General features: G+C 31.7%; 1 protein-coding gene across 3 annotated transcripts in view; it reads right to left on the bottom strand.

Moving 5' to 3' along the window:
- Positions 1-664: 664 nt before the first annotated feature.
- The window catches only part of RYa-R (RYamide receptor), a 297,458-nt gene continuing 274,261 nt past the window's right edge, over positions 665-23,861 (bottom strand). For all 3 annotated transcript variants that reach the window (XM_074133712.1, XM_074133711.1, XM_074133713.1), the window contains 2 exons: positions 9,643-9,711; positions 665-8,645 (listed from right to left, as the gene is read on the bottom strand). In XM_074133712.1, coding sequence (XP_073989813.1) covers positions 8,358-8,645; positions 9,643-9,711 — 357 coding nt within the window. In that variant the 3' untranslated portion in view covers positions 665-8,357. The remainder of the gene's footprint in view (positions 8,646-9,642; positions 9,712-23,861) is intronic.

Here is a 23,861-nt window from a genome sequence, read left to right as displayed (position 1 = left end):
TACTTAACATTTTTGTTTTTTGGGCGAAGAAAACTTTTCGGTGGCTCAATTGATCGACTTAAGGTGAATATTTGTGACTCAAGATTGTTTAAGATTTAACATTATTCGCGATCTTGTAATGGAGCAGTTTTCATCTTCTTGAAGGGACTCATGGGTGTTTTAATTCGTCAATGTGCAAATGAAAGCTTCAGTTTCAGCAGCAAAAAAAAAAAACTACTACATTGAATCAGGAATGGAACAGTTGAAATGTGCAATATACGTAGGTTAAAGATATAGCGTCGAATCTATACCTCCATTTACAGCTCTTAAGGAGTAGTTCTATCTTTAGACGTTCTGCCTGTTATTTTTGAACAAATTATTAGAAAAGAGTTCCTTAAGAAGAAATTCCTGCTTTTTCATTTTGACCATCAAGCCAAGACGCCACACCTTATCAAAGACTTGTTAAAAATCTAACGAATCTAAACTTGTTAAAAATGACTAATGTGTGCTTTCTCAAAGCTTCTTAATTATAATTTCATGTAGTTTCACAACCTGGTAAATTGCAGAATATTTATTTCTGAACCCAAATTGAAATTCCAGTAAGATTTCGTAATCAGTATTTTAAATATATATTAATTTATATATCTTCTTCTTTTTTAAGCGAAAAGTAATTAATGCGCTGTTTTAAAGACCTTTATTTTGCTTTACAGTATTGTTTCACATTTTAGGTCATTCCTCAATGTTGAGATTGAAAAGCCCAAAATTTTACTAACTTACTACCTAAAATTAAATTGAGCATCAATTATGTAGGATTCAAAAGTAATAATCTTGAAAATATATTTAGGATTACATATATGTTTATCAATTAGGCTAAATGTGCCTTGACAAGGATATTGTCAAAACAAAGAATATACATATAATAAAAATTAGCTGAAGTTATTTACGCAAATTTAGAAAAAAATAAAATTTCTCAAATGACATTAAAACTGCCCGTCAGAAAAGTTGCTTAAGGTTTTTTTATTTTTTTTATTTTAATTGATTATTTTTAAAGAATAACTTTTAAATGGACCCATTGAACATATTTATATTTCATGTACATTTTACATTATAATTAACAAACTAAAGGTACATATTCGGTTTTAGGACACATAGTTTTAGAAAATTACATGCTACTTACATTATGTATTTGTTTGAAGGACTTAAATATAACTTTAAACATCAATATTTTAATGCATTTTTTTACAATGAAGTGTTTAAATACTGGAACAAATAATTGTACAATAATGTAAAGAAATTCTGGAAAAAGTTTAGTACACTTAATTTTTTTAAGTTCAATAATTTTTTTAATGTAATGTACGTAATAGAAAAACATTCCAGTGCATTTTCAATGTGATTGAAATAAGTTTCATTATATTATAATTTTGTTATTGAATAAGCAACGTAATGTACAATTATTTTATTTAGTTCACTGGATAATCTTTATTTATTTTAGTTTTCATTGTTTTGAAAAAATAGCTCAATTATAACAATTTTGACAAATAGTTGTTTTGTTACTACCTACATGTAAATATTTCGTACAATTGTATAATTGTATTTTATGCCAAGAGTTGGCTTACAGGGACTAATTTTTAGAACGGGCTTCTGAAATTATTGCGTACTTTCATTAATTCATTCCTTATAAAATCTGTGAAGTAGTTATAGTTTAAAGTATAAGTTTAGTTTTTCTTTTTAATTTTTGAGCGAAAGAATTAAGCAAATGAAGTATTTTTATAAGAAGTTTAAAAATGAACTTATTACTATTTTAAATGTATTCGATTAATATGTACAAGCTACATTATTTAACATTAAGCAGTTCAGAAACTAAAATTGAGTTGACCATTGTAACGAGAGGTCGCTTAAAAAAGAATTGAATTTGAATTGACCTGATTTCCACATTTCTTTACTACTGAGAAGCAAGCTTCGAATTTGTTGCTACAATAAAAATTAAATCTTGTCGACCCTTGGTACGAAGAAACTTTATAAGTTTTTACTTTGCTCTAAACGTGTGAGTTTGTCTTTGTTTTTATGCAGTTCTGTCGTTACCAAATGTCAGAATAAAAAAAAATGGTTACCTTAAGTTATTAAAGGAAATCAAGGATAGCAATATTCTTTCTATAACTGGTATTCTTGGCGCAGGCAGCGCAGGATATCTATAGACTCCATTTGAGAGTGTCCAGTTTACTACCCATGAGGCTTTATTAGAACTATTTTTTTATTTTAATTAATACAACTTTCTGGGTTCCTGATGATTTTAACTTCATTATTCCCCATTTTTCTTTTTTTTATAAATTTTATTTGTGTATGTTAAGAAAATATCTCTGTTTTAAATAATTATGCTTAATCATGCCTTTCATATTGGCGGTTCATTTTTTATTTGCCAGAGATTTGTTAAAAGTTCACTGTGTACAATTTGGAGAGCATATAAAACAACCACATTACGTTACCTCTAGAGAGATCAAATTAAGTATCTATCTAGCTCTTTACGTTCAATTTTGACGTTGCTTATTTCAAATCTTCAGCAGCATTTGCTCCGAAAGCCAACAAAACTAATACTGCATTATATAAAGGCAAATATTTGATTCATAAAGGCGATTCAAAACCGAAATCTAGAATTTCACTTATTTATTGTACTTTCCATTGCTACAGCGAATAAGCAAAGCTTATTTTTTTGTTAAAGTGTGTTCATGATATATGCGAACCTATTCAGGGTAAGCTTATCATCAGAATACCAGTGAGTGTGGAATATCACACAACTATCGTCAATTTAAAACTGTACTACAAAGATTAAGTGATAGTCTTTGATAATAGTTGTTGGTGTTGCGTAGTGATGAAAGCACAAAAGTTTGGTACCTTTTTTCTACCATAGCTCATGTTTTTTATTTATGTCTGTTTTTAAATTTAAATGAAACCTTTAGATTTGCTTCGTTACGAAATTCGTCCTCTTAACCAACAATTTAACGTGAAAGCCACTAGTAATTTTAAAATATACATTTAAACATTAATATTATAAGTTACAATACACACATTGGATACGAATACATTAATACAAAATTATACATACAATTATTACAATTTTATAAAAATTATCAAAATGAAAGCTGAATGTAATTTTTTTAAACATTATTTGTACAAATAAAAAAGAAAAAAGCAGAACGTATAAATCTTTGGCCTTTTTTTTTTGTTAAATTAAAATAATTAATTTACTTTCAATTTATTGGTTCAATTATTTCCTTAAAATCAAGTTACTAGTTTATAAATCACAGCCATCAATGATGAATATATTTTATTTTGTTTGAAAATAATGTTTAAATAGTTTGGGAATGGGTTAAATTTTATCAGATATGATCATTGGATTACTTGACAAAGCTTCAATGATATTTAATATTAATTACACTCTAGTAACATGTAACGAATAAAATTAAATACATAATAGTTTTTTTAGGAAATCTGTAAATGAAAATTTTACACGTTTCTTGTCTCAGAATGAAGCACTGCATCAAGACTAAAGCATTTTTGTTTTCAATATACTATGTACCCAAGTTGAATGGACATACACTCAGAAATTATTGTAATAAAGACTAATGGAAAGCTTCCCTTAAAATGGCTTTAACAGTGCGTCTATTTTGTATTAAATTATATGATTTTAGAGTACATTGGATAGCCGGGTTAACAACGAGGATTGAAGACAGATAGAGAAGACAGAGGATTCAAGACAGATTAAAGGAAGTAGTTAGAATCTGATAATAAATAAATAGTTTAAAAGATTTTGGTAGGGTCTTGTTGGAAGAGCAACCTCCAGGAAAAAGAAAAGGGGATTGTTTATACCTTGCCTTAAGGATGACGAGGTCTTGAAAACGAATAACAGGTTTGAGGATTATGATTATTTGAGTATGATGGAACTGGTTTGTGTAACTATACTACAGTAATTAAAAAAACAAAAACAAATAAACAAACTAACAAAAATCAAGAATGGTCAAATTTCATAATTCGCTTAGGTGCCAACAGAATGCGCTACTATCAAGTTTTAGTATGAATACGCCAAGAAGTTTTAACTTTACTGAATAGCTTTTTCAGTTTTTTAATTTTTACTAATTCTATATTTGTAAATATATATACTTTTACCCCGAAAAATTAAGGGTTCTTCTGGGAAAAGGGTTACATGTTTCGCAAAAAGAGAGTTTTAAGAAAAATCCTAAACTAGAACCTTGAGAATACGTATTTGTGAAAGAAAGCCATGTAAATTTTCAAGTCAGATTTCTGGTATTCTTAGTTTTTAAAAGTCTTTGAGGATACAAGAGTTTTGCTTTTTCTCTTGTGGCTTTTATATTGCTCGTTTTATTTTTAGTGTAATTGTGTAATTATCACTAAAGGTATGGCAGCTTCAAGTTTTAATTACTCAAAAAAAAAAAAATTCTTCATGACTATGTATTACTTCATAATTAGGTTTTATGAGTTTTAAAGTAAAGCAAAGTTTAATCAAGCGATGTCAACTATTTCTGGAAATATCTTTTTTTAATTATAGCTATAAAATTTTTATGCTATCGAGTCCAGGTCTAGATTTTATGAATATCCTGAATAAAAATTAATTTTAATTTGACAAAATTACTTTCGGTGAACAGGAAAAAGAAGTTTTTATCAATTTGTATGAGGAGCATTACTTGTACATTTCCGATCTAAACCTCACACTAGCTGTTTTTGGTACTCCTAAAGAAATATTTAATTATTATTTTTTCACATTCCTCATTATTGTAAACATCATATACTTGGAAACAAAAAGAAAGCGGTAAGTATTTTAAAAAGAATCTTGAAGAATTGAGATCGAAGGATTGAATAAGATAAAGGAAAACTTATTTTTTTAAACAAACTTACTCCTCATTAAAAGTATCACAGAAGTTGCTCGAACTGGCTTCCTCCATTGTAACGTTATCTCTAGACCTGCTTATAATTATGGCCCTACATCTTTAATCACTTTCTACTTTCAACAGTTCTAAGTTCTTCAGTAAAAATCCTTAAGGTTTCTCAGCTTTATTTAATCCCTTTTGAACATCTTATGAGTCAAGTTCTTTACCTGAATTTGTCAACAAGAATAGGTGTTTTTTTTCCCCCAGTTAGAAAGAATGCCTGTTTTCTACTTTTTTGCTAAGTTGGCTGTTGGTGCAAAAATTTGTAGTAGGTACCCAGAATTGCAAATGAGGGGACATTGCGTATACCATCCAGCTCCAAACCTTTCTGCGGTATTAATTCGCCCATGATTTCTCTACTGGAGAGGTGTGATGAAGATAAGGCCTTCCAAGGTTTTTTCTTGAATAGGCTTCAAAACCCATTCAACATAATCTCTTTAACAGAAAAAAAAGTCGAACTAAGGAAGATTCCGCCTTAGTTATATGGCGTTTCCTCTTATGGAACCATTTATATAAGAGTCTAAGAGTCTAAATAAGAGCCTGAGTGCAGGACTGCTGTAAAACTTGGTTACATCTACGTACATTATGCTCGTAAAATATTCTTAATGTTTTAGCCCCTGTAATCCGGAGCCGAACTTGGGGCCGATGACTTCGCTGATTTCTCTGTCTTGGCTTTTTTTTTTAATGAAACAAGGATTATATAAGTTGGTTTCTACAGAGAGCTCACTTGTAGCGCAAGGGCATATTTTACTTCCTTGCTGGGCCTAATTTAGTTAATTTTTTCGTTGTTTGTGCTGCAATTACCTTAATTGCGCTATAAGTAACAATTTTACTTAACACTGTTCAGCAGTTCATAAAACGAGTTACACAGTAGTAACACTCAGCTATCAACTAGAGAGGAGATCACGTGGCCACTTTGTTCTAAACTTCTTGTTTGGTTGTGCAGGAAGGATTCCAAAAGAAAGATTTTGAGCTGCGTGTTTTGCAGGTTTAAAGTGGATGGACTTGTATCAGGTTTTGGCTGTTGGGTGAAAAAAAGGAATGTTAAAATCAGTAAGTTTAGTCCGGTTAGAGACACGAAAAAGGAGCGTTTACAATAGATTATTTTAAATTGTTGAGATTGAATTCTATACAACCTAAACTCTTTTGATAGTATTTTGTTGCGAAGAGACAGTTTAGATCTATCTACTAAGTTTTATTAAGAAGTTAACGTGACTTTTTAGTTATGTTCTTTTAGTCTAGTGTGGGGATTTAAGGCATCAATTTTAGATTAGAACTCTCGGCTCATTTTGAATTATAGATAAAGTGCTCTTTTACTTTCATAAAGACTTGAACTAGATACAAAATCTCTCACTAATAAAAGATTCTGATAAACAGGAAAAAACTGGAACCCATTTCTTTCCATTTTTAATGCACAATAAAATTTTAAAAATGAGAGAAAAAAAATCATGATTATCCCCTGAGTGTTTTAATTTAATTTTGGTTATGATTAATTAATTCAAAAAGGATTATTTCTTCCTTATTATTATTATTATTTTAATTTCACGTCAAAGTAATCCCACCTTGAAAAATAATTTTATGAGAGCTTTGCTGTGCTTACCTAAATGTTTATTAAGGTTGTTTAAATAAGCTGCAAGATTGCTTTTTCTCCTTTACCTCTTTTGTTTTGCTTAAAGTTATCTTTTAATTGAAGTAATTGTAGCATTTCTTTGTCACTTAGATCTCTGCCTCTTCGTTTCCATTTTATTTTATTCTTTATTACCTTAGATTTCATCTTCTGTTTCTATTAATTTCAGAGTAAATATTAAAAACCATTCGCTGCAAGTGGATATTAGTCATGCTGATATAAATCCTATATTGTCTTAACTAGTGCCGTTCATTTGTTAATGCAATTTTTCTAATATAATTATTTCTTTTCAGACTCTGTTCCTCCAACTTTTCGTAAGTTTGTATTTAGCTTAAAGCAGCTGATTAACATTTTCAATTACTCTCTAAATGTTATCCCGATTAATTATGGAAATGTTTCAGTCATAATTTGATCTGTTTGCACGTCTTTTCTTGTAGCATATCCCAATATTCAGTTAAATTTTGTTTTATTTAAAAGGAATGTTACACTTACCTTTAACACTTAATAAGTTACATATATATTCACTAAGTTTATTCTAATTTGCATCTTACTAATGAGAAAACAAAATGAAAGCAAAATATGAATAAATATTTTTTCCTTTTAGCGGTAAGTAGCTCCACTTTTCAGTCTCAAATTTCACCCTTGATTTGTGATTGTAATTATGATAAGAAAGGGGTATCTAAATAGCACAGACCAGTTTTTAGATTAAGTAATATAAACATTATATAGGATATTGTAAAGCAAACCTTCAGAAATGGTAGAAAAACTACAAATAAAGGCAAATGGGGACATTTTATGAGTTCATGAGGCCAGAATGACTCAAATGGCCATGGTTTTAGATCTAATTACTTTTTTTGTAGCCATGTCTGCTACAAAAATCAGTAAGAGATCTCCACCGTTATGGGCAGAGAGCAATGAAGAAGGTCTCAAACAAATAATAATGATACGGCTACGCTGTTCAAGAAAAAGAAAGGAAATGTTTGATAATTTATACAAGTATTTAGAGACACTATTTCAGGATGAGGATATTAGCTTCTCTGACGACAAATATGTACTTCAATCCGTGGTTTTTACTAATAAATACGAACGTTTTTTATTTTGATGTAAACAGAAGGGACGATGTTATGAAGGCAAGTGTACTGAGTATGTAAAGATGGACTTTCGCCGTTAAGTTGTAATGGGTTTAGAATAAGCAGTTGTAAATAGTAAGTTCTAAATTGCAAGTAGAAGGTGTTTTTAGAATCTAGGTGGCACAGTTCATATAAGTGAGAGAACATACCATAGATATAAGAAAATGTCGCTGAATTGTGGAAATATTTGTCAGAAACGTTGTGCTGTACATGACAATGTATTAGTTTTTTAAGTTTTCTGAGAACAAGTCAATGAAATAACTCGAAAGTCTTAACTTTTACAAGTTTTTAAAAAATAGGGCGAGTTTCAGTTACTCACTGATTAGAGAGTTAAAAATTGGGATAAAATCAGTGTTCTAAAAGTTTTTTTTGAAAGTAAACCATTGGCTACATAATTTTTTTGCGAAATTGCGCCTATTTTCGACGTATTTGAAATTGTATATGTGAGCAGGTCCTACATGTTTTAACGGTAATCAAATGTGATCAAACTTCATTCTTGACTAAGTTGCGAGATCGTGTGTTTCATTTTCTTGACTTCAAAACCGTGACTTTTTTCATTTTTCTTTTGCTTATTTATTTTTTAAAATTTAATTTCGAATAAATTTTACTTATCTCATAATTACATCGTTTAAATAATTAAAATAATAATAAATAAATAAAAATGTCACTAATAATGGCATTTTAAATTTGTTGTTCAAGAAACGATGTTTTGCTCCTGTGCTTAGCTCTGTGCATTGAAATGTACGTGGTACAGGTATTGATTCTATGTAAAAGTTGATCCGGTGGTGGTTTTCGTTTACATGATAGTTTCTTTAAAGCTACACAAAATGCCGTTCTAAAGCGTGCATTCAACCAGCAATAGATTAGTGGATTGTAACAGGAATGCGACATGGCCAACCAATGTAGAGCGAAGTAGATATAGGGTAGTCCGTGCCAATCACTCAAAGCTGGATTCGCTTCCCAAATTAGCTGAAAAATAAAATTACAACGTTTTAAATTAGAGCGAAAAATAGAATATTACATAAAATAGCTTATATAATAAACTGCTATAAATATGATCCAGTTTTATATTTTTCTGCAATTTTTTTATAAATGTAATATCCTAACTATTTAAACAATTAAATCCCTTTTTATTAAACGTTTATTAAAGTAGTTGACGAAATTGTGAACTCTTTTACAATTGAGACAATAATGAATTACTGTTTAAATATTCCTGATGTTACAATCGGTTTGATATGCTTTTAGGCAATAAAGCCTTTGGGTCTGGTATTATTCGGAAGCAGGAGTAATTTAAAAACACTGTCTAAGATCATCAAAACTGAGGTAACGTTACTAAAAATTGACCAATTTTAAATAAAAATTTTCGCTTCAGCAACGAAATCGATCATATTGACAAATTGTACTCTTTGAGAACGATTATGATGGAAAATTGACCCCAAAAGCCTGGTCATTGCTATTTCATCTTCATGGGTATTTCAATATTAATTTTTTTGTGTTTGTGTGTGTTTAGGGGAGACCATTGGCTAGGATGGGTTCGTGGGGATTGGATATCAAGTGCTTTTATTTGTTGAACTCGTTTTACATATGTAGGAGGATTATTTGTTAATCTAGTGCTGATCGTCCAATTACATTTTTTAATTAAGTCGCATCAACTTCTGAAAAGAATTAAATCTACAAAGATTTAAAACTCATTTATTTATTTATTTACAAAAAGTAATGCTAAAATAAAATTCTATTAGGATGAGTTTTAATTAGAGATAGTTTTTTTAGTATTTTCCACCATAGATGATCTTTCACTCATATTTTATAAATCTGTTGACAGATCATTTCTCACAAATGTTCTATTTCTTCGATTTCACATTGTTACAAAACTATTAACTTTATTTTACGTAGATTTCCTCATTTATAATAAAACTTCAAGTAATAAGTAATTAGCTTAAAAAATATACATAATAATATAAATTACCAGCAGCATGTTGAATGGAAGCCAGCAGACGGTGAACACCACCACGACAGTGACCATCATCTTGATCATCTGCAAATAAATAACAGAAAAGGTTTAATAACCGCAATAACAAAATGGAATTTTAATTAAAAAATTATTAAATACAGATTCTTAACTATTATTGCTAGAGGATAACTACTTTGATTGTCATAGTATGCAATTTTTTTTTTTTTTTTTTTCTTACAGGAGTTTAACTACCACTTAGTAAACTTCTATCGTGCATACTGTAATCAAGCGGTTTAAAGTGCCTATAAGTATTCTTAATATAAGTGGAAGTCAAGTATAACCTACTTCTGATTATAATAAATCGCTCTGATTAAGGATGGATTTTGAACACAATATGGAATAATGAATACATGGGTCATTTAATAAATCTGTAATGCATAAAGTGGATTTATCTGCAACGATGTACAAAAACAAAAATTTATTTTCCTATTTCGTAGTCGCAAGCAAGTGATTTTGGGGGTAGTATAAGTAAAGTAAAACAATGTTTACCTTCTTTTAATTGAATTTAAGTTAGTAATAACTTAGTGCGACTGCTGAAGAGCTGAGTGTGGAGTGTTTGGGCCAAGAACCAAGATTCTCGGTATTCAAGGTGATGTTTCCTAGCATTTTTCTGGTGGAAAGTAAGACGTGATCAATTAACGTTATCCCAAAAACCATCAGGGCTAGGAGATTGTTAGCGTCTTCGATAGAAACTTGTTATCCGCAGTACCACGATAGCCGAGTGGCTAAAAGCGAAGATGTATTGTGGTCCTAGGTTTGATTCCCGATCTAGGCCTTGGATTTTATTTATTAGTTTATCCAATTAGTTATAGATATTATAGATATTAGACAATCCAAGACACCTAATTTGGTAGCTGGACCTAATGCCCACCTGAAAAATAGGCATTACTTTCCTTTAAACCCACGAACCCTTACTTTTCTACGTCAGAAAAATTAAATACCCATTTTACAATCCCTGTTAGGCTGGAAACATAGTGGAGCGGCGAGCAAAGCGGCGAAATCAAACACAGGTAAACATATGGGACCGCGCATAGTGGCGGGCAAAGCAAAGATAGAGCAACGCTATCTCTAGAGAGTAGAGCGAAGCGTTATGACATGTTTGATTTCTTCGCTCTCATCGCGCTCAATTTGTAAAGGTTATTTTTCAAAGGTTATGGATATTGATACATTATTGGTTGTTTGTTTAAAGAAACCTCTGTGGGGCCATAGTATTTGTGAAGCTACAATAGTTTTTAATAATTAATAGTTTAAATTAATTAACAATTAGTAGTTAATGGAGAATTCAGGTAATTTTTGCTACATTTAATTTGGTTCTCAATCCCTTAATGCTAACTTTCATCTAAATACTAGGCAAAATTAAATTACATTTTCACGTCCTACTACTTCTGATCAGGACGAATTCTCCAATCCTTCTTCTGTAGCGTCGTACTACTCCAGTTTTTCAGATGAACAACATTAATTTATGACAAATCATGGTGTAGTGATTTAATAAAATTATTGTTTTTTTAATTGACTAATTTCTTTTTATCTGCATATATTTCTATTTTATTTTTATTTATTTTGATTTTCTTATCTTAAAGTAACTGCTAGGATTAATGGGGTTATACAGATTTGTATTTAGTAAATAACCTAAATAGTTAATTTTTCTATATTGTGCCTAACTCATGTTATGAGCTGTATTACTCAAAAACAATAAAATTTGATTTTGATTAATGGGGTTACACTGGGCTAACATGTAATCAAATGTTGATATAGACATTCGAAAATACGCTTGAAACTTGCCAGGATGCTCCCGAAGTTGTTGGTACAAGTGATGAAATTCACCAAGTTCATTTCTAAACTTATTTATGTCGTGTACACTGCAGCTCCTACTACTAAGCTGCTGCAAATACCAAAGTTTCAACGAAGAATTTTCATATAAAAATAGTTCCTTCATCTTGTTTTGTCAAAAGGAGAACGCGACTAAGCTCGTCACTATGTGCATGCGAATCTTTGCTCGCTGCTCGTCGCTCTCTTTGATCTGAAGTAGCTATCATCGCCGCTTTGCCCGCCGCTCCACTATGTTTCCAGCCTTAGATTGTATAAACTTATGAAGGTTATTTTTCGGCTAACCTATCGTAAAACAATAAGGCTATTTTACTTCTCCGGTCGGGAAACGTATTAGTTATAGAAGAATGTTATTTATTAATCGACCGTTTTTAATGGTTTATAAAGGACTGTGTGGTTTACAACGATCCAAAGGCATTTATTAAGCATTAATTGAATACCTGTCATCACTTGTTGCAAGCTTTATTTAGAAAAGTAAGTGACACACAAATACATCATTTTTTAACACTGTCTTTTTTTTCAGCCTTAAACTTCGCTCTTCTTAATGGTTAAGCCTAAATTGTAAAACTTTAAACGTGCGACTCTCTTCACCCAACGATATTTTGTAGTTATAAATAACCTTTTTATTTATTTAAAATTTACAACTGCAAGAGGAGATTTCCAGTAACATGTAAATAGTGTAATCTCGAGAGAAATTATTATCTTGAGGGGACTATCCAGGCATAATTATTTACAATTATTTTTACGGTTTGTTTAATTTAATTTAAGGATAATTTTTATTTACTGACCTCCATTTCGAGGAAATTGCCAGGCCAGATAACGCATCAGTCAACAAAGTGGTTTGTTTTGAAGTGATAAAGAAGAGAGGTGATGAATGTATGTTATAAATTTGGGTAATCAGAGAAATGAGAACGAAATTTATTTTTTATATAAACTGAGATAGGTTCTTTGATAAGTGATACCTTTATGACGGTATAAATGTTTCCACTTTGTATTGTACTTGGTTAAACAAAAGAAGAATACACAGATTGAAAGCGATGTTCATTAGAATGCTTGGCTAACCACTAAAGTTTGGGTTCGTGAATCCAGATCGGTTTCAAAAGAGGTTGTAACTCTGTACCTTGTTATTTAATGATAATTATTGATCATCTGCCTAGAACAGTGGTTTCAAACCTTTTTTTTACGCCCGTATCCCTACAGAAATTTCACTCGAACCTCACACCCCCTGAAATTTATATTTTGCTCAAGAATAAATATAACACACACACACACACACACAAAATCAAATACATGGAGTATATAACAAAGAAAGTATACTTTACAAAAAATAATGATTTCCTTGTAATAAGTGCAAGAGAAATAGAAGTACAAAAAATATTCTAATAATAATATCCTATTATTCACCTGTACTTTTCTCGCTCTTTCATGGGGTTCGAGCACCCCAGGTTGGGAACCCTTGGTCTAGAAGTTGAGATAGGAAACAATGTTTTGAGTTCTTGACTTTTTTTTTTTAATCTAGTGTGCGAATTCCTGCACTGCATATTATTAATATACAATCCAAGGAATCGTACTTTATCTGCCCAAATAAATGCAGACTGGTTCAAAAGTATGGAAAAGGGCTGATGGTTCGTCTAAATGTTTTATTTACATTACATTTTGAATATTAACTTTTATTTTCCAGGATAAAACTTTGCTCAAGAGAAAGTGAGAGTTCAATGGGATAATGCGAGTGGATTGCATAGCATCAGAACGTAGAGAAAGTATGTTTTGGTCACCTACACAGGTGAACGTTATAGTATAAAAGCGAATGTGCATGTAGAGAAGAAAATTGACCCAAGAATGCTGCCCTGGGGAAGTATAAAGTAGCATTCGTTGGGGGAAAAAGATATAAAAATATAATTCCAGCTCTCAACAATTCTTTAGGAATAGATGAATAGAGAATTACTAGTTGATAATTCACGTCTTGTCAATTTTTGTAAATCCACTGTGAGCTAGAAAATCCATTGTAACTCCTTTTTGTCTGTGTGATAGTTCACAGAATATAGTCGACTTACGATGAGTACAGATGACCTGTAGATGCGACCCCTTACCTGCTGGCTGCAATCTCTTTTATTACGCCAAGCTTTGTGAGAGGTAGGTATTCGAGAGGGTAGAATTGTAGTGGTGTTGGTAGTAGTTGCATTATTATGCAGCCAACGTTACCAGAGTACTTAAGAAGGGGCTAGTCCATTTCTATCACAGAGGTAGAATCCCAAAAATTAATTTTCTGGGAAAAAAGTTTTATATAAATGTTACTAATTTTTGTGAAGAAAATTTAAGGACAATCCTTTAAAAGATAAATATTTCATTTCAGATGATTGCTACACATAGCGTGTATTATACAAAGGGAATTTTTGTTTTTTTATTTCTACCTCTTAAAGTGAGCCCTGAAAATAGTTTTTTTCTGCAACCATGTAGGGAAGTTCTCATTACTCAATTAAAATCAGCTGTGTAATGCCTAACTTCCCACACTAGTGGGGGGAAATTCCCATTAGTGTCACTTTCCGCACAAGTGAGTGGAAAAACTTTATTGTGCTTCCTTGATATAAGAAGTTTTGTTATTAACATAAATATTTTCTGTAAAACTCTAATAAGCTTATTTAAATTTATTTTATTTAAATAATTAAAAAACGAATATTAAAAAATAAAATAAAAATTGAAAGGAATATAGAAATAAAAATAATACTTTAATAAATAATTAGATATTTTTAATTATAACAGTTTAAAAGGTTATAGTGTTACCTTATAGAAATTTAAAATGGATTCTAGTGATGCCTGTTTAGAAAACACTCCTCCATCAATAAAAGAAACAGCAGAAAATGTAATAAGTAATGTAAATACGTAAGTAATGTAAATAATTGTAATATAACAATAAATGTTTATAATAAATAAATTACTTTTTGTAGACGGTAAAAATGAAATTTTTAATTTTATTAGTTAATAAATGGTTGCAGAAAAAATATAATATTTAACTCTAGTGTAAAGTATTTTCCTCACACTCGGCAATTTGCACTTGCACTCGCATCGCTTCGCTCGCTCGTGCGTGCAAACCCTGCCTCGCGTGAGGAAAAGTACTACTTTCCACACTTGTTAAATAAATAACTATTGATAAAAGATTATCACTTTTTATTCATAAAACTGAGAAGAGAAACAAATAAAAATCGAATTGTAACATACAAAAATGTGGTATTAAGTAATTTACTTATTGAAGTTGAAATGAGGTTAGCCATTTCAACGTCGCACAAAATTTCATGTGCTAATAACGATACTAAACTCTGCAAAAAATTGTAAAGCACTGTAACTATTGGACAAAAATTGTAAAAAATACAATTTATTAAAAAAAAACGATTATTTTATTCCTAAAATCAGAATATCTTTTTGTAAAGTTCTTTACTCCAAAGACTTTATTTAGCTCCAATTTTCTGTCCACCACTTCAATTTGAATCAGTTTACAACAACTAAACATTCCCACTTAGAGCTAAACATATAGTTTATAAAAACTTGGAGCAACAATAAAGAATATTTTCAAAAAGCTTTCCGACCATTTTTAGAAAAAGAATAAAAAGAAGAAATTTATTATAAGTGTAATTTTTTCTTTCAAAAGAATACTACGTAAAGAATGCCAAGAGAAAAAATGGTTTCTTGAAAAAGGGAAAGTACAAATCTCTTTGAACTTTGGCGAGGCATTCACTCTATTCTTGCATTTTTTTCATTTCTTCCTTTCAGTTAGTTCCATTCATTATTCCCTTAGAATGCATTGAAAAAATGAATATTTAAATACAAAATCTTTATCTTGATACATTTATTTGTTTTCTTTAGATAATTATTTTCTATTATGTTTTTATTCTTATTTATTTCTATTGAAATTATTACATAAATATTGTAGTTCATTCCCCGATTTCTTTATTGATTTCTATATTGTAAAAAGTTAACATCTCCGGGCATGAAACCCGTAGTTTTTTCAGCAATAGCTTGCCACCAGTGAGTGTTCTCTCGTTACAAACAACACAGCTCTATCATTAAACAATGAGCTGTAAGAGACATCTAGCGGAGGCAAAAAAAATCTGAGGGCAGGTTGTGATCAAGCCAGGGTTCACCGTGTAGGTGTCCAATGCTATAACCATTGAGCATTCTTATTTATTAACTGCATAGGGTGAAGGGACCAGTAATTGACTGCTTAAGAAAAAATTCGAGTTTAAGATAGAATAACTTCCGTTATTTTGGCTCCAGGTGTAGGTTATAAAATTGTACCGCTCCAGTAGGATGTATTTTATTTTATTAATATTTTAAAAGCAGTAAATTCGATCTTTATGTCAACCAAAAATGATTTTTTTTGGAAGTATGTCAATGAACCAGTAATTGACATACCGAATTTTCGGTGGAACCAGTGTTTGACATGGGGTGGGACCAGTAATTGACATACAAATACATTCATGAAACGACATAAGGTATGCATTCAAAATCACTTTTAGATCTAAATAAATCACTTAAATCACCTAAATCACTTTTTCAATTGGATTTATAACAAAAATTAGTCTTATTCATAATTAATTACAATCAGTTTTTAAATAGGCAAACCTAAATAATCTAATATTTTTTCAACCTTACCCTTTTTTATGCAGCTTTTGACGATCAACCCTTACACAACTGTACTACCGGCAACATAACAAACATCACAAAGTCACCAACTCTCCACGTATGTTTGATTTCGCACCTGGTACTTCTCTTGAGGGAGCTTCATTTTTCCTCTGGCCGTTTTCTTTGATGGAATTCTATGGTTCAGCCATTTCCTCCCTTTCTTCTTTGTCATGTGGCTAGGACCCAAAACTGAGGGAGAATGAGAGATTTTCCAACTCCGTTACGTGGGCGTCGTTTTTATTAGTCACGTAGGCCTCGGAAGCTGTTCTTCGGCGATCACGATTATTCCAGTTTGTTGTTCATAGATTGTTGTTCTCTACAGAATAATCATTCTGCATGCCCTCTTGAAATAAGGCGTACATTTGCTAATTCATTAATTTAAACATATTTTGTTGGAAGTTTTACTATTTATTTTATGTTGCCGATTTTTATCAATGATTTTATTTTACAATGTATTGAATTTTTAATTATAATAAAATTTACCAACCTATCTTATCATTTTCCCAGGAAGTCAATCACTGGTCTCAAACAAAAAAGCTGTAGGACCAGTGATTGACATACATGTCAATTACTAGGCAAATTGCCGTTTCAAGGACCAGTGATTGACAGCCCCATTTTAATCCTCAATGCTTCTTATAATTAAAAAAAAAACTACATAAATGAAATCTACAAGTAATACTAATTATAACAGAACATTGATAACCACACGAATATATGAACAAATAAACGAAAAATAAGAAAAAAGAAAAATTATTTTCTTATCAATCCTCCTTAGCAACGGCTTGTTTTTTCCTTGATTTTGAACTTTTAACACAAATAACCTTCCACTGATACCAAGGAACCTTGAAATAATTAATATTTTTCTGGAACTGCTGCCCAAAGGCTTCTCAATAACGAAATTGAAAGAATCACCACTAAAAACGGCTCATATCCCTTATAATACCAGTTTATTTCTGGTATGTCAATTACTGGTGCCCAGTCAATTACTGGTCCCTTCACCCTATATGGATATTTGAAATAAAGTTTATAAGAAATGAAATTTTGTTCACAAAAAAAAAACACATCTTTTCTTTTAGGTGCCTGACCACCTATCAAGTTATTATTTCTTCAACTTTGTAGCCTCAGCTACACAGGGGCTGCCATCAACCTGCAATAGAACAACATACTGTGGAGATATTTTATACCTTTAGGTCAGAGGTGGGCACAAATTTAATTAATTAAATACCAATTGAATTAAGCCAAAATTAATTTGTAATAATGATTAAAATTTTAAAAAATAATTGGCCAAAATTAGTTGATTGAATTAAAAAAGTAAAGTAAAGTAATCGCCTATTTTTTTCAGGCGGGGCTTAACGTCCAACTACCAATTAGGTGTCGTAGACGGAGACGACTAACAAACATACTTTACTGTAAATTTCTTTTATTAACCATTAAATAAAATCCAAGGCCTAAGACCGGGTAATCGAACCTAGGTTTGCAGGTCTCGCCTCTAAACGCTCGGCTACCGTGGCGCCTTAGTTGATTGAATTAAATTGACTTTTAATTAATAAGATATTAATCAATTTAAATTTATAATAAAACAATAATAACTTCTCAAGATTATATTTTTTAATTTAATCATAATTTTGGGTGATTAACGATCAGTTACTGTACCAATAAGACCCCAGATGAGGCTGTACCTTGTACCGAACGAGTACTTTATTAAATGTAGTTAGGACCACTTCTCCACACATTATCCTTCTTCGACCATCCTTTTATTTAAAAAAAAAATTGGCATCATTTTTTTAAAAGTAATTTTGAGCCTCTTTTCATTCAGGTTAAAGTTATTTTGAATTCTAAAGTTTCCAGTAGATCGCTAACGCAGAAAAAACCAGTTCAGTTACTGTCGACAAAGCTTAAATTTATTTATATGTACACTCATACATTTTATTATCTTGAAATAAAATTATTATTATTTTTTTGTAACTTTTAGATTTTGCTCTCAGAATGTATTGATATCATTATTTCTTTGATCATTGATCCTATATATAAATGCTCATGAAAAATGTATGTACAATACATTATATGTACTGGGAGGTACAGCAATGTAACATATAATGCGTCCTATTGCAATACACAAGTTAGCTATTTCTTTGAATCAAACGTCGAATATATTTATTTTTTATTTCAAGTCTCCGCGTACATTATATAAAAGAAAATCAAGAAACATGTTATCTTAATATCTACCAAAAAGTAGAAAACATTAACTGCTTGTACCTACGTAGCAGGAGTGAGCACCACTGCCACTTACATTTAATTAAAAATTAAATTCAAACTTCTAGTTTATTGACTTAATCTCTTTTGTACAAAACGAGTATGTCTACGTAAATAGTAATAACGATAAAATATGATAATACTAATAATACGTAGACATGGTGGTCATATTAAGAAGATCTTAATACAAAAAATAATGTAACATACATATAAGTAACGAATTCCTTCATAAATTACAAATCAATCGACTAAAGAATGCATCCCCATTTATACTAAACTAAACTCCGCAAACATGAATGTACACTGACTTATCAGCCATTATTTAGCACTATATTTTATTAAATTCTGATAAAAAATTGAACCAACACTATAATTTTTTATAACCTCCAGATACTCTGCCAATATTGCTTTTTCTTTGCGCAGATATTATCAAAACAGTGTGGTAATCTTGAAACTTGGAATTAACAGAAATCCTTTTCTTCGACTAAACTTTCAAAAATAAAGATACCAGATGAACTAAGATATCTACAGAAGAATGGGTCATCATTATAATTCAAGCCATGCACATTAAATACCAATATAGGCAACAGTTCAATTGATTGTATTAGCCATTGTTCTTGATTATGATAATTATGATAATTACTTATGATAATTTTTCTTTCTGCAATTCCAAGGTTTTAGCTTACAAGTTCTCTTCGAGCTAATAAACAATGAACAGCGGCTCCTCTTCTTTAATCTATTTTGTTGGAGGAGAACCACTTTGTGTAGATAACTTCTTTCAAGAAGCCCACTTCCAGAACGATGTTGTTGTGGGCTCTTTTCAGATCAAGATATTAAGACTTCAGAAGACATAAGAGAATTCTTCGGACTTACTAGTTCCTAATGGTGCGTGATTTCTAGAAAAGAGATATCTGCTTCATATCGACAAGTTTTTACTTTTGAAAGAAGGTTAAGTATGACACTGCCTCCAGCTTGACTTTGCAAGCATTTAATACTCAAATTCCTCATAAAATTCTATCAAAGATTGATGTTTTATTGAAGAAAATCTTCAAAAAACTTGATTGTTTTTTACTAATATGTTATTTTTAGCAAAAACTTTATAAATTTTGTGTTTATTTTTTCCCCAAGTATTGTTATTGTTTGTTTTGCATTAGCTCATTAGTCATAGCCCTGTAATTGCAATCATTTACATTTAACATTAATGTTAATAACCTTCAATGAAGCCTTACTTCTTTTTTGTGGGCACTTAGTTAAGATAGATTCACCGCAATAAAATTGTAGGTATGTAGAAGAGTGGCATTCTACTCCCTTAGTACACTTTAAAATGTAATTGAATTTAAAAAAAAAGCTCAAACCGGTGCGATATTCTCAGCTGTGATAAATACCACATCAATCCTAAGTGGTCTACTTACTTATTTCCAAATCAATGACGGCTTCCAGATCAAAGGAAAAGCTAATTCCCATTTCGACAGTACCAACTCCTCCCTTTCCAAACCTGTCTATTCTGCAACATTTAAGGTCTGAATCATTCAAGCATTCTAAGCCTCTGGTAATTTAAAATGGTCCGCAATCATTTAATTGTTCAAAGCTTTTCAGAGTATAATTCTTTGACTAATTTTAGTCTTTTCTTTAATTAGTTTCAGAATCGTTTCTTTTTTATCCAGAATTTTAATCAATTATTGATAAATATAGGAAAGGCGACCCAATCGAGTTGGCTAGATTTAATTCAAAAAGGAACAAAATAAATTATTATGGGATTGGCCAATTTTTATTAATTTAAAAAGCAGTTACAGTCGAACCTCTCAATAACGGTCACTGGCGGGGGAAAGCAAAGTGGCCGCTGTTTGGAGGTGGTCGTTAGAAGGAGGTAGGCAAGTTTCAGAATGAAAAAATATGGGTTTTTTTTCCAAACATATAGATTAAAAGTTGTTTATTATTAATAGATTTAAAAACGTGCATAATTGCATAATTATTTAGCTATATGATATGCATCAAGTTTTTTTTAATTATCCAAAAAAATTATCAAAAACTACATACACTCAGCAGCAAAAAAAACCGGACACTTAATATTTTTTATATTAAAAGCTGATTATCAGTAATGTGTTTGTTTTTGTGGGTAATCTGGTTATTACAGAGAAGGAAGGGTCTAAGTCCATTGGACTAATCCCTTCAGGATCAGTAGGGCATGAGATAAGACTCAGATGTGGCTTATTTGTCTTGAGGCTGCTTTACCTGACGGAACTCTTCTAAACTGTAAGCAGGTTTTCGCACCTTTAAAGATCTTTAATTTATTAACCGCGCCTTTCTGTCATTAATAGACGTGATTTTTTTTATTTTGGTCCATATTAATGGTTCTTTGGAATGTAGACGTAGCCTGAGCTGATGTCTTGGCAAGAGAAGGCATGAGCGTCCGATCTATCGCAGAAACCCTTGGAGTAGCGAAGTCCGCCATTAATGATGCACTCCGGCGTTTCCGGAAGACTGGCAGTTATGAACGGAGGGCTGGCAGTGGCCGACCAAGGGCCACAACTGAAGTTGACGATCGATTTATCACGCTCTCAGTATTGAGAGACCGCCATTTAGCTGCTCCTGAGTTTCGGGACAGGCTTCAAGTGGCGCGAAATACGCGTGTTAGCTCGGACACAGTATGGTGGAGACTGAGGGAGCGTGGACTGGAAGCAAGGCGCCACGCGACAGGGCCCCAACTCCTGGAAAGGCATCGTAGAGAAAGGCGATTATTTGCCGACCAGCATTTTCATTGGACTGTAGTGCAATGGGGAACAGTTTTATTCACAGATGAGTCTCGCTTTGGTCTATACCACTCAGACGATCGAGACAGAGTGTGGAGACGATCAGGGGAGCGATTTGCTCCATGCACTCTTCGCGAGCCACGATCTTTCGAAAGGAGATCAGTTATGGTTTGGGGTGGAATCAATTTCCACGCCCACACTGAACTGATTTTCATTGATAATGGCTCTGACTGGTCGGAGGTACATTGAGGAAGAGCTCCTAGAGGCTGTGATCCCGTTTGCTCCATTTATTGGTGACCAATTCATTTTGATGCAGGATAAAATGCTCGCCCACATACCGCCAGAATTGTTACCGAATACTTGGAGCAATTGGGAATCACAGTACTGGACTGGCCTGCACGAATCCCGATAGGAATCCCATAGAACATTTGTGGGATAATTTAGGAAGGCGTGTTAGACATCGTCATTCTCCTCCTAGTAACTTTAATCGGCTCCAAATTGGTCTTCGTGAAGAATGGGATGCTCTGCCGGAGTACGTCCAAAATTTAATTTCATCAATGCCTGACAGGGTTAGGGCCCTTCGCCGTTGAAAAGGGAGAAATGCCCGCTATTAGAAGAACATCCTTTGTCAGAAAACCTGTTAAAAATGAAGAATAAAGTTTAAAAAAAATGTGTTAATTTCTTATTTTTACTTTATTTTATAATTTTTTGTAAATAATTAATAAAAATTATTCATTTTTGGCAGATTTTGTGTAAATTACTTATAAATAAACCAATTCTTACCATAAATTAAAAAGATTAACGTATTTAACAAAATTATGTGACCAAATCTGAGTGTCCGGTTTTTTTTGCTGTTGAGTGTATTATTGACTTAATTAATATTTTTTATAATAATCATCACATTTATTCATAACAATAATAATTTATGGTAAAATTATTATCATACTATCATCTAATATTAGAAAAATAGAACAAACCTTTCGGCAAGTTGACGATGGCTCGATTTGGTTTTTGCAAAATCTTACAACACGTTTATTTTCTCTTCTAGAGTTAACCACTTTCGTTTGAGAGACATATCGGAAAAAATAATATTGTTCGTCCAAAGTAATATTGAAAAATGATTAAAATTGTACAAGATGTGTGAGCTTATATAGGAAACTTCAGGAAAAACCAAAAAATAAACTTGAGAGGGGATAATTATTTTGATCACCGCGTCAAACGAACTTTTAATAATAAGGTGGTCATTGGTGGGAGGTGAAACATTTAATCTGTTCCCCAAAATCAATGTCCGCGGTCGCTATGTAGAGTGTCCGTTAGACGGAGGTTCTTTTATATAGAAAGTGTATAGGGGTATAACGGGGAAATCCAAAAACTGGTCCGTAAATGGAGGTGGTCGCTAGTGAGTGTGTCCTTTACGGGAGGCTCGACTGTATTGTGAAATTAATTATAGAATGTGTGTCAGCTGAACTACTTTTGATAAACTTTTGGAAGAAAAGTCAGTTAGCTTAAGCTTAATTACAACCGCGATGGATTTCTGCTTTGAGTTCAGGGAATCTTTGGGGTCTGTGAAACCTGCCCGGGTGCCAGTCAGCGTGGTAGATGTGCACTGTTAGGGAGTGCCAACTTGCCATCTTCTGGGAACGTCTATTTAGCGGGATGCCTCATATGCTGGTTGTGCGTATTTCAACTTGCCCTTAGATAGGCCATGCGGGAATTGCGTTCTATTGGGCGCTTTTAGACGAGTCTTGCAAAACAACTGAAGACAATGAGATGACATCCATCTCCCTCCTGTTAAACGATCCCTATGTTTGCATTGTGGGATTGGTGTTCCCGAATAGTTTGGAACAATCATTAAATACGGTGGAGTATAGTATACTGTCTGATTACGTGGAAAAGAAAGAGCCTCCTTGAGAGAGGCAGTTGGGCCCAACAAATCCTCGTGGGACTCCAGTGCCCTTAATCCTTCTGATCCCTTTATCCCTTCCCAGAGTAATCATTGTTATTACTGGTAAATAAATAAATAAATAAATAAAAATAATAAATTCCCAAGATTCTTAAAAAATGAATCATTAATTATTTATGCAATTTAATTAGACTAAAATATTCTGTAATACACAAGCACAAACACGGACTTACTTTGTTTTGTCAAGTGTAAACCCATTAGAGGGAAGAAGTTTTAACCGCTAACAGGCACCAGAGACCGCAATTGTTCTCTCCTAAAGACGTTTTAATTACATTTATCTTGTTCTGTTTTATTTTATTGTGGTTTAATTACCTTTATTCTTGCCTACACAGTTTGTGGACAAAAATATATTTTTTCTGCAACCATGTAGGGAAGTTCTCATTACTCAATTAAAATCAGCTGTGTAATGCCCAACTTCCCACACTAGTGGGGGGAAATTCCCATTAGTGTCACTTTCCGCACAAGTGAGTGGAAAAACTTTATTGTGCTTCCTTGATATAAGAAGTTTTGTTATTAACATAAATATTTTCTGTAAAACTCTAATAAGCTTATTTAAATTTATTTTATTTAAATAATTAAAAAACGAATATTAAAAAATAAAATAAAAATTGAAAGGAATATAGAAATAAAAATAATACTTTAATAAATAATTAGATATTTTTAATTATAACAGTTTAAAAGGTTATAGTGTTACCTTATAGAAA

The sequence above is a fragment of the Rhodnius prolixus genome, unplaced genomic scaffold (assembly GCF_049639745.1).
Source record: "Rhodnius prolixus isolate KJV_2025 unplaced genomic scaffold, Rpr scaffold_10, whole genome shotgun sequence".
Lineage (NCBI taxonomy): Eukaryota > Metazoa > Arthropoda > Insecta > Hemiptera > Reduviidae > Rhodnius > Rhodnius prolixus.
This window is presented reverse-complemented; position numbering and strand designations above follow the sequence as displayed.